This window comes from Bos indicus x Bos taurus, chromosome 12 (assembly GCF_003369695.1).
Source record: "Bos indicus x Bos taurus breed Angus x Brahman F1 hybrid chromosome 12, Bos_hybrid_MaternalHap_v2.0, whole genome shotgun sequence".
In the NCBI taxonomy this organism is placed as follows: Eukaryota; Metazoa; Chordata; class Mammalia; order Artiodactyla; family Bovidae; genus Bos; species Bos indicus x Bos taurus.
This window is the reverse complement of record NC_040087.1, coordinates 15,204,497-15,217,329: the sequence shown is the minus strand read 5'-3', so window position 1 is coordinate 15,217,329 and position 12,833 is coordinate 15,204,497. Positions and strand designations below refer to the sequence as shown.

Sequence of the window (12,833 nt, the reverse complement as noted above, 5' to 3'; positions counted from 1 at the left end):
AAAACATCAATTTATTAAAAATTTCCTTGAAAATGGAGACTAGGCCAACCCAAGCATAATCTCAACGAGCACTGTGAGGCTCTACAGCTCAAGTTTGAAAGGACCTAATGTTAGTGCTAGATGATTTAAAAAAAAATCCACAGAGAACAGTTCACAAGACAGGGATAAACACTCACTGTGAAAAAACAGTGACTCTTGAAGTTGAGCTTTTCTAGAGGGAGGGAGAAGAACAAATGAAAGACTAGAAATGCTATAAACAAAGAGACTTTAGGCTTAATGTCAAGGATCAGTCAAAGATCAAAAGGAGGACAAATCTGCCTCTTCTTCATATGAACTATTGATACTAAATGTATTTAAAATTAAAACAATGAAGCTGAGATTTAAAAAAGAAACGGAAAGGAAGAGAGGGGAAGAAAGAAAAGGGGAGGAAAGGAAGGAAGAAAAAAGACTGCACGCAGACAGCTTTTCCATGCTGGAACAAGACCCAGCACCAGCATAGGTCCAGGTGAACTTACTAATTCACAGCATGCTTCTCTTCAGTAAAGCCGTGTTAATGAAGCCTGTTTAAACCTATTTAAAGGATCAATGTGAGCATATACATACCACAGGTTGTTTTGTGATGTCCACCAAGTCCTTCAGATTATAATACTGATGCTTCTCAAAAGCTGAAAACAGCATATCCAAAACGTGTTGTTTATCAGCTCGGGCTCGCTTTCCATCTTCTTTCTTTTTCCTTTCATATTCAATCTATGAGAAGAAAGCAAAAGTCCCGAAGGCATCAATTCAATGTGCTCACTCTGAAACACAGGTACTCTTTTCCATCCTCCACTATTAGATTTTAAATTGCAAGGCAGCAGGTCAAAGAGCGGTAGTTCAGTATCTATGGCCTTCTTTGCTCCTAGGGCTCCTCAGACCTTTAAGGCTCCAGGAAGGTTAGTGCCCACCTGTAAACCATTTTCACTGTTCCCTAAAGCTTTATGTAATGTGTCCATTTCCTCCCCCAAAGCCCATCTTCACTGAAATCACATCATGTGGATCACAAAGTCTATTTGCAACTCTTTGTTTTTGATTACCCAAAACACAGTAAAAGAGTTTATCTGTCTATGCCATTTGGTAGGTAATATCTTTCAAAATGAGAGTTTTTCAGGGCAGGAAGAAGGCTGAGGGGCAGAGAGATCAGACAACAGGTTTTCTAGGGAGGAAAAGCTTGGGAAATCTTGGTAAAAACCAAAGAACAAGGGTGGTGACAGGCGGCCTTTTCTCCTCCCAACCCCGTGACCTCCTTGAACTTGCTTCTTCTGTAAAATGAAGTAAGCAACGGCACGAATGGTGTCACCATCCAGACATATGTGCATTTGTAAAAAAGTTAGCTCTTTACTGAAAACACGCAATTTGCTTGCATTCATGTCCGTTGATTAAGCTTTTCATTTTTTTTTTTTATTAACTTTATCTTGATAAAGCCTCAGAAACTTGTTAGAGGACAGATATATATATAAACTGTAGGGCTTCCCTGGTGGCTCAGTGGTAAAGAACTCGCCTGCCAATGAAGGAGATGCGAGTTTGATCCCTGGGCCAAGAAGATCCCCTGGAGAAGGAAATGGCAACCCACTCCAGTATTCTCACCTGGAGAATCCCATGGACAGAGGAGCCTGGTGGGCTACAGTCTGTGGGGTCGCAAAACAGGTGGACATGACTTAGCGACTAAACAACAATGCAGACCGCAGCAGCAGCCCACCTGGTCAATAAGCATCAGCAGGCTGCGTAAAAGCTGTCAGAGCACAATCTTTTGTGCATCAACAGAATTACTGTGAGAGAGAGAGACTAACTTCAAAGACGGAGAAATGCATATCAAAACATACAACTGAATTCTGTACAAATTCCAGCTTCATATAGTTAGGCTTATTCTCTGTATTTTAACAAGAGAGACGTAAAGAGATAAAATCTAATTTCTATTGATGTTAAGACTAAAAATATACCTTAAATATAATCAGAGACTTTAGAGGCAAGAAGTAACTCTGACAACAGTATTGGTCTTTCAATAAATAAAATTAGGAGCTAGACAAGAAGAAAGAGCTAAATTGAATGTCTTAATTTTTGTGATATGTATACCTGGAGAGTAAAACTTGAAATCCATTCAGCTCCTCAATAGATTAAGCATGAATTAGATGCTTGGTATTGCACTAAAACTGAAGAAAATAGCAACCCACTCCAGTATTCTTGCCTGGGAAACCTCATGGACAGAGGCCTGATGGGCTACAGTTCATGGGGGTCACAAAAGAGTTGGACACGGCTTAGTGACTAAACAACAACAACAACTGCACTAAAATATGGGAGTAAATAAGATACTCTCTTTCAAAAGGTATCCCTTTCTTAAGGCTCGTGTGTTAAAATGTATACAGAGGGCCTTGAGTATTTTAAATGTAGTAATGTAGTAAAAGAGACCACAGAGTTACCTAGGACAACTCATGATGTTGGGAAAAAAGCGTAAATGCAGGGCACAGACTGTATTGTTGGGGATACTGGGCTGCCCAGTATCAGGTGAAAAAAAATGCACTTATGGTCAAAGGCAGAAGTACAGATTCTGCCCCGATTCCACGAGAAAGGAGGCTGCAGAGCTATAGCCAAGACCAAAAGAGATGGACTTGGGGGCCACTCGAGACAGAATTTTCTTTCTCTCGGGTTAAAAGGAGGAGAGAACTCAGACAGTGGCTGTATGATGGAGAAAGAAAGCATGACAGATCAAGACAAAGCCCACACATCTACAAAAAGGAGGCTCTTTGGATTAAAAAGAGGAACAACGGCATGGAATACCTTAAAGTGATTCACGTTTAAGCCTTGCTTTGCTGACCAATGTCTAAACTATGTCATATTTTCCCCCGTTTATAACTGTACTCAGTTTGCATCCTGAAATTCCCTTCCACAGCTGCACTGTGCTTGAAAGGGTTTGCTCTGTCCACTCTGATGGATAGTGTAGAAAGCAGGGCCAGAGGAAAGAGTATAAAAGTATGGACCACGGGAAGAAGATACGATAACTGTTTACTCCGACCAAGTGGAAGATAAGAAACTTAACTTGGCATCTACAAAATAGAGGGAGGTAGAATCAGACAAAGGAAGAGTGGAGAAAGCCTATTCCCTTCTTAAAGGCCTGAGTGGGGTGTGGGATTTCATTCAGTGAAAGGTCACTGTGAAGAAGGAATTCAAAGGGCCTGGACTCCATCTTAGGCCTGTTCATGCTGATCATGCTCAGCCACCTTTCCAATGGACTCTGAACTCTGTTTAGTGCCTATGAAAACAACAACAGAAGGATAAGACCCCCTCCAGACAGAGGGAATCTTAAAGATCGTATCTAGGTTACTCATCGCCTAAGAGAAAACATATACTAATCACCCCTTCCTCCAGAGAGGCCATAAATTTTTCTGTATCTATCGGAGTGTAACCTCGGGTTTACTGATTATTGGCTAATTGTTTGACTGTCTGAGCACATGAGCACATAGCACGTGAATGATGGGGTTATTGGGATTGTATTTTCCTTGGTTTATGTAAGTCTTAAGGAATCTGGAGTGGTGGGTTCAGACACGTACACATGGGGTATAAAAGATTTTCACACATGCTGGTCGGGGTCCTTGGCTAAGAGGAGACTTTGCCTTGGGCCCGCTGGTGTAACAAACTGCACTCCACTATCTGCATTGTCCTTCTGAGTGAGTTTGTTTCCCGAAACGCGTGGCTACAACAACTGATCCTCAAGAAAAACAAGACAGAGAGGTGGGAACCTAGCAAAAGGCTAGTGCTATGCTTTTGTATTCTCAGTATGGAGCCACAGTTGTACCGTATTCTTTCTTCTCTTCCATCCCAGCTTTAATTTATGCTGAAAGAAGATGGAAAAATTTAAATTCAGGGAATAGGAAACAGAAGTTATGGCAAATTCAGCTTCCACTCTTAGCCCTCTCTTCCTCATGTAAAATGACTCGAGAAGCTAGGAAGATGAACAGGAAAAAGGTTTTCAAGTAACAAAACATGCTGGTAAAGCAAGATAGGACTTCCCTGGTGGCTCAGATGGTAAAGCATCTGCCTGCAATGTGGGAGACCTGGGTTCCATCCCTGGGTCAGGAAGATCCCTGGAGAAGGAAATGGCAGCCAACTCCAGTACTCTTGCCTGGAAAATCCCATGGATGGAGAGCCTGGTAGGCTACAGTCCATGGGGTAGCAAAGAGTTGGACACGACTGAGCGACTCTACTACCAAAGCAAGACAGTCCACTTTAGAGAGGGCATACAGTCCAGTAGGCAGTAGAGAGGAAAAACTTAAGCGTCTGTTATCAAGTTGTCCCAACCCTAAAAGCCATAGGTCAGACCCAAAAGGACTAAAGATAAGAACTGAGAATAAATTAGAAAGAAACTTCAAAATCAATACTGAAGGTATTGATTAAGAGTCAGATTAGGTTGTGATTTGTAATGTTAATGAGCAGTGAGAAAAGTACCAATTCTACACAGAAAATTTTCTTTTTAAATCTTGGTTTACATGTTTCAATCTCAAAAACACTGCATTTAACATTGGTGCTCTCCTCCTTTAAAATGGGGAGAAAACACACAAGACCTGTATGCTTATCTTTCTGCATTAACCACGCCTATCAATGGCTCAATAAAATTTTTGTAGTACTGCATTATTTAAATCTTTTTTTTTTTTTAAATAATGTTCAAGAGAGATCCATCACCCCAATTCTGCTCTGTGGTATCAGGTGGTTCCAAAGTACATATAACTATAAAAAGGGACTAAAATGATCCCATGATCATGAAATTATTAGCAACAAATTATACTCATGCCAAAACTAAGATCCCTGAGGCAACTTCTCTTTTCTAAGCTCATCAGTGTACAAATGGAAGTCTTAATGTTGTACTTATAACTCTGTACTAAAAATTAATTTCACAAATAAACAACACACGATATGCACCAGTCTAGGAAAAGACTACTGTTTGGATATAATGCTATTTCTTCTCCTCTTAGCTCTTTTTCCTTTGGGCATTTTGTTTTGCACTGGCAGTATCAGGAAACGACACTCAAAGCAATCAGATTTCTAACTTGTTCGCAGCCACAAAATACTACTAGGCTAGTTATTAGACTAGAAGTAGCTTTTGTGTTATATGAATTTTAATTACTGATATCTGCTCCCAGTGACCATAAACTAAGGCATCACCAGCTGCACAGAAATGTCAATTCAGAAAGAACTTTCATCTCCAGGCACAAATTTTTATAACCCCCCAATTCCATCATATACAATTTTACTTTCAAAATATAAAACCAATTATTCAAGAATGAACTGCAACCAAATGTTGAACACCCATTGTGGATGTGGTATAAGGCTGTTCAACTGTCATTACTGAAACAATAATCCCTGACTAAAATTATAAATGCCACCCACTTCCAATTAAAATATTATAATACAGATGTCTGTAAATTTCTAGATTGTTGTTTGCAGAAATACTCTGATTGCTTTGTCAAGACAGTCTTTGTGGAGGTTTTTAACTTTTAAAGTGAGCGTGACAGGCTTGAATATCATGGTTTGCATTTTAAATCCTTATGAAAGATTCCCCCACCCCCTATGCTTCTATTTCTGTCTAATGTGTTGTTATCTCTTGGGAGGAAATTAATTCTTCAGGGTTGATCAGTCTTTGGTGTGCAAATTCAAATGGACAAAGCATGCAGCATTTTTTTTTTAAACCATGTAGTATTCTTACACTAGACTATATAATACAGTAGGCAAATACTGCTGAATAGGCCTTTAGATTCAGTCTCGCAGGCATCCACTTTAATCAACAAAATTCCAAATTTATATATATATATAAATACTTAAAAACCAAAAAAAAAAAAAAAAGCCAAGCCAAAAAAACACCCCCAACAACCTTAGTTCTGAAGATTAAGACAACACAACTGGTCGCTCCACAGAATGAAACAGTTTCTTCTAATGTTCTATCACTTTCAGACCAAGAGCTCTTGCCAGGGTGGGGAGAAAAGGCGAAGAGAAGTCTTCTTTTCAAGCTGGGGGCAGGGGGGTGGGGTGGGGAGTTGATGGTAATAGAGACAAGAAGATACTAATTCTTTCTAAAAAGCCTTGGGTTTAGTGGAAAGAGACTTCCTGGTTTCCCTTCTAGGTATCATTTTTGTTCCCCATGCCACAGGAGATGGCAGACATGCCACAAGAGACAGATTTCCTGTCTCTTTGGATCAGTGGCTGAATGCCAGAACTACCTAGGTAAAAAATTTAAAGATAGTAGGCCTCCACATTAGATCAATACAACCAATCTCTGAAGGTATTTTCTTTTTAAAAAGCTTCCCAGGTGATTTTAGTCTACAGCCAGCACTGAGACCACTGTCTAGACAACAGAGGGCACTTTTTCTTTTCTTTCTTTTTTTTTTTTTAGAAGAGTTACAGATTCTGTATTTTTGATTTTTATTTTATTTTTTAACTTTACAATATTGTGTTGGTTTTGCCAAATATCAAAATGAATCCACCACAGGTACACATGTGTTCCCCATCCTGAACCCTCCTCCCTCCTCCCTCCCCATACCATCCCTCTGGGTCATCCCAGTGCACCAGCCCCAAGCATCCAGTATTGTGCATCGAACCTGGACTGGCAACTCGTTTCATACATGATATTATACATGTTTCAATGCCATTCTCCCAAATCATCCCACCCTCGTCCTCTCCCACAGAGTCCAAAAGACTGTTCTATACATCAGTGTCCCTTTTGCTGTCTCGTATACAGGGTTATTGTTACCATCTTTCTAAATTCCATATATATACGTTAGTATACTGTATCGGGGTTTTTCTTTCTGGCTTACTTCACTCTGTATAATAGGCTCCAGTTTCATCCACCTCATTAGAATTGATTCAAATGTATTCTTTTTAATGGCTGAGTAATACTCCATTGTGTATATGTACCACAGCTTTCTCATCCATTCATCTGCTGATGGACATCTAGGTTGCTTCCATGTCCTGGCTATTATAAACAGTGCTGTGATGAACACTGGGGTACACATGTCTCTTTCAATTCTGGTTTCCTCAGTGTGTATGTCCAGCAGGGGATTGCTGGATCATAAGGCAGTTCTATTTCCAGTTTTTTAAGGAATCTCCACACTGTTCTCCATAGTGGCTGTACTGGGAGGTGGGTCATAGAGGATCCTGCTGTGATGTATGTTGGAGAGTGTTTTGCCTATGTTCTCCTCTAGTAGTTTTATAGTTTCTGGTCTTACGTTTAGATCTTTAATCCATTTTGAGTTTATTTTTGTGTATGGTGTTAGAAAGTGTTCTAGTTTCATTCTTTTACAAGTGGTTGACCAGTTTTCCCAGCACCACTTGTTAAAGAGATTGTCTTTAATCCATTGTATATTCTTGCCTCCTTTGTCAAAGATAAGGTGTCCATATGTGCGTGGATTTATCTCTGGGCTTTCTATTTTGTTCCATTGATCTATATTTCTGTCTTTGTAGAGGGCACAATTTCTTACGAGAAAAGGGATTCCTTATGAGAAAGGTCCTATGACTGGAGACTACATAAAAGAATGCTATGGCATTTACACAGGCGGGATAATGATGTCCACAAAGTCAACCAGAACACAGAACATACACAGGCACCCTTACCTGCAGTCAGGGATGGAGGCAGTTGAGAGGAATCTTATACATCAGTGACTCTATATTTGGATTATATGACTCTATCAGTAAAAACCTTTTTCCCCGGCCACGTGCCTTGTGGGCTCTTAGTTCCCTGACCACAAAAACAAAAGCTTTATACTCTTATTATAGTTAGCATTTTATTATAATGCTGTCTATGCTTTTAAGAGCTATGCAGGCGCCTCCACCAATTTCCGATACACTCTCATGGAGTTGGGGGGCGGCGGAAATCACTAAACATTCAAGCAGTGTAACATGGTAACTTACAGTCAATCTTTGTTAATTGAAGAGTATATGACTCATCACTATAATTACATTAATATTAATGACTCATTAACGCTATGACAATGTTAACAAAAGTTGATACCATGAACTGAAATGTCACTTGACGTTAAAGAGTCTCTTTAAAAGGGATGTGACAGCTTTATATCCTAACAAGTGGTTCACAATACAATGTATTTGTACTTATTTTAGTACTAAAAAGAGAGCAATGAAAAGCACTCCAAAAATATGACACTTGGAATCTATCCTTCTATACCTGCCAGGTAGATATAGCGCCAACATCACTCTGAACATGAATTAGAGGTCAGAGCTTTGATACACGCCAAAGTGCCAGCTCTGACCTAAGAGAGACTTTCCTTTTGCCTCAGAAAGGATGGTATGTAGCAGTATAACAAGAGTGACCCTTGTAATGGAACTAAAGAAAAAAAACAATTGTAATTTAAAAATGTGGACTCACTAGGTCAAAGGAAATATAGATTATACCCAAACAGGGTCTGAAAAGGCATGACCAGAGAAACTGAAAAAAAATGGTAGCTCCTTGAAGACAGAAACTTTATTTGGTTCACCAAGAGTAGGTATCGCAGGCATAAAATTGGCATTAAAAAAAAAACCAAAAAACATTTTTTTGTTCAGAGGAGACAAATCTTATGTAACTGTGGTAGGCCACTGTCATGCTAAGTACCAACATTTTTTCCTAGCTTCCCCCCTTTCCCATCGCAACAGAAAAACTTTACACTGTAAAACTTCCACTGTAACAATTCAGACAATAGGTATTCACTGTGACAGTTCCAACAATTCAAAAAGACTGACAATTCCAAGAATTCAAAAAGATTTCATTAAAGAGAAAATCAGGATAAAATCACCCTAGCACCTAGCACTAAAAAATAACAATTGTTAAAGTACTGAACTAATCCTTATTTTTGGACATTTGTTTCTAGTCTTTTCCTATTATAAACAATAGAGAGAAACAGTGTAGCAATTTTTAAAATTTGGATGTCTTTAGAAGGGACACATGCACTTCAGTTCATCATAGTCTCTACCATTTACCTTCTTAAATTTCAGCATCCTACCCAAGAAGATGCCTGCTTGGCCCTGGAGGCGTCTACATTTGCTATCTGTCTTTATAAAATAACCGTAAGATATTCAAATATCATAAAGTAGTGGTTGGGCAGATACTAACCTGCATCATTTGATAAGCTTGTAACTTAAAGGCCAAACTTAAAAAAGAGTATTTATTTCTTCCTAAATTCAGTATCAAGGGGAAATCGTAAGCAACAAAGTAGGACACAGAGGTATCAACTCTCAACTGCTCCTTGACTTAACTTGGACTTCCTTTTATTTTCAGAAAATCATCACTTTCTCCTTACACTGCAGGTCCTTAAAGACCCAAATCTCTTAGCTCTTTTAGCACTGCTAAGGATCTACAGCAACGCAGGTTTCTTAAGAGTAAGGTTCCTACTCACAGACACAGAAAACAAACTTATGGTCATCGAAGGGGAAACGGGCAGAGGAATAAAGTAGGAGTAAGGGATGGACAGATATATACTACTATATATGAAATTGCCTAAAATGAAAAAGAAACACACACACACACACACACACACACACACGGGCTCCTCTGGTAGCTCAGAAAGTAAAGAATCTGCCTGTAAGGCAGGAGACCCAGGATCAATCCTTGGGTCGGAAAGATCCCCTGGAGAAGGGAATGGCTACCCACTCTAGTATTCTTGCCTGGAGAATTCCACAGACAGAGGAGCCTGGAGGGCTACAGTCCACGGGGTCACAAAGAGTCGGACATAACTGAGCGACTAACACTACCACTATACATATATACACACACGTGTATATACATGCATACACATATATAATCACATCACTTTGCTGGATACCAACAACTAACACAATATTGTAAGTTGCCTATACTTCAATTAAAAAAAATAGTAAGGCTCTTAAACCAGTTTCCATGGTTCAACGTCTGGACTCTTGATTACTGGCTGTGTGACCTCAAGGAAGCTAACCTCTCTGTGCCCCAGTTTCTTCATCTATAAAATAAGGATCACAGCAATAATTACAACAGTTAGACCTTTGTACTGCCCGGCACAAAGTACACATAAGATGTATACATGTGTGTACTATACATACACACACTGTGTATGTGTACAAATATATACACTATATATTCATAAAGTGTGTGTTAGTCACTCAGTCATGTCTAACTCTTTGCGATCCCATGGACTGTAGCCTTCCAAGTTCCTCTGTCCATGGAATTCTCCAGGCAAGAACACCAGAGTGGGTTGATATTTCCTTTTCCAATATATATAATAAATATAGTACATACAATATACTTTAATGAAAAAGTTTTTTTACATACAGGCAGCCCACACTTTACATAGTAGTGTGAGGCTGTAAAAATTCCTAGAAAAGCTGAAACTAGGGAAAGCAATCTTAATAATGGGAAAAATGACCATTGGTTCATGATCCTACTCTCAGTTATAAAGGTATAGAAAAAACTCTAAAGCTAATATATTTTTTTAAGGATACTATGCTTCAAAACATTAGAAACACTGAAGAAATGTTTTATCTCTGAAAAACTTTTCAGGAGTCACTTCAGCAGTGGTTGTCTTCTCATTGTATGACTTTGGCTATAGAGTGAATACCTTTTCTGTGCTCAGCAAACTGTTATCTTGCCCACTAAGCCTGGATACCTCAAGCACCTGACAGCAAGGTGTGTGACTGCTACGGTCCTTTCAAAACCTAAGAGTCTATGACATTAAAGACAGACCAGAATGAAGAACGACATGAAGACTTACATTGTATTGATGATTAGCAACAGGTTTGTAATTGGTTGTCACGACTTTGTCCAGCTGCTGTGATAGCCTTACAGGTTTGGAAGATTCTTCTATTTGCAATCTGAAAAACAGAAGGCATTATCAACAAACTTACTTGTTTATTAGAGTGAAACCTGAACAGGTATTCCGATAATCTTTTTATTAAGACCTAATACTTCACATATAAAGAAGATATATCAGCCTTAATACTTCAAAAACACACTGTATGTGACTATAACATGGAAAGCAGACCACCAACTAAACATACAAACTATCTCATTTATTTCTACAACTTCCTTCTAAATCATATACTGTACAGTCAAACCTTAACTTTTAAAACAAAGAAGCTAATCAGCTTTAAATTTGTGGAAAAAAAATCTGCATGTAAAAATGAATTATCTTAAGTTATATGGTCTAAAACTAATCAAGGTATTTATTTAAAACTTCCAATCATTTGACAAAAGTACATAAAAACAGGACACATCAGCACTCAGGCCAGTAGCTGCTTCACTGGACAGTGCAGATAAATGATCCATTTAAACTAAAATGCAACTAAAAATAGCGCTTTTGGAAAAAGAACTGTAAAATAAACATATGACACTATGTAGAGCATATTATAAAATATAATACTAGTACATATTCAAATAGCAATCTTAGGAGATTTTGTTTTGGACTAAATATTACCGTGGGCTTCCCTGGTGGCCCAGTGATAAAGAATCCACCTGCCAATACAAGAGATGTGGATTTCATCCTTGGGCGGGCAGATCCCCTGGAGCAGGAAATGGCAACCCACTCAAGTACCTTGCCTGGGAAATCCCATGGACAAGAAGAGCCTGGCAGGCCACAGTTCTTAGGGTTGTAAAGAGTCTGACACGACTTACCAATTGAAGAACAACAAAAGGTAAATATATTAGGTAAAGGTAAAGGTAACATATATTACCATACCAAGTGACTCACAGTCAACCATTTACTTATTTTAAAAATTAAATTATTCTGGTATATGAAGACAGTAAATCTAAACAAAAACGTTTTAAGGCAGGAAAAGGTATAGCTTTCCAAAATGATTACTTTTTTCCAAAGTAACTATTTTTAAAGGACAAAAGGCACCACTGTACCTACAGACTTCTTAACTTAAAGCACTACAGGAAAAATAATTGCCAGCCATGTCTAGTTAAATTATAATCAAAGAGTAAGAATGAAATAAAAATACTCATACAAAAACATAGATCCTCACCAAGAGAACTACTCAAGGATTCATTTCAGCAAGAAGTTAAATGAACCCCAAAGGAACGATGCAATGATCACAGCAAAGAAACTGAGAACCATATTAGAAAATTATCTACTTGATACAGACGAAAAAAAAAAGAAGATACAGTTTTAAAGAAAGTGGAACTTCACATGAAAGATGGGAAGAGATCAGAATGAAGGCATTTAAGATTCCCATATATATTCTAAGTTTTCTGTAATAAGCATCTATCACTTTTACAATCAGAAAAGTAAGTATACTTCTTTTATAGGAAAAAGAAATATTGTTTCTGGGAAGGTTAGTTTGAAAGCTATAAAAATGTTGCTCATTTAAAAATAATATATGTTGAACATAATATATCACTTTCTTTTAATGGGACTTTAAAAATAATTTTCATTTAAAATTCTTTCAAAGGAACAACTTGTCATATAAAAGGTAACTGTTTCTTTTTTTATAACATTATTATTTAATTTGTTGGATGGACTTTCTGTTCTGCTTCCTTCTGCTTATTTTTAGGTGGTTGTTGTTCAGTAACTAAGTCATGTCCGACTCTTTGCAACTCCATGGACTGCAGCACACCAGGCTTTGCTGTCTTTCGCTATCTCCTGGAGTTTGCTCAAACTCATGTCCACTGAGTCAGTGATGCCATTTAACCAACTCATCATCTGTCACTCCCTTCTCCTCTTGTCCTCAGTCTTTCTCAGCATCAGTGTCTTTTCTAGTAAGTCAACTCTTCACATCGGTGGCCAAAAGTATTGTAGTGTCAGCTTCAGCATCAGTCCTTCCAATGAATATTCAGGGTTGATTTTCTTTAG

General features: G+C 38.4%; 1 protein-coding gene across 1 annotated transcript in view; it reads right to left on the bottom strand.

The window, feature by feature from the left end:
• GTF2F2 (general transcription factor IIF subunit 2) overlaps positions 1-12,833 on the bottom strand; it is a 136,506-nt gene that overhangs the window by 13,693 nt on the left and 109,980 nt on the right. Inside the window, exons 6-7 of the mRNA XM_027557193.1 lie at positions 10,755-10,854; positions 604-747 (exon numbers count right to left, since the gene is read on the bottom strand). Coding sequence (XP_027412994.1) covers positions 604-747; positions 10,755-10,854 — 244 coding nt within the window. The remainder of the gene's footprint in view (positions 1-603; positions 748-10,754; positions 10,855-12,833) is intronic.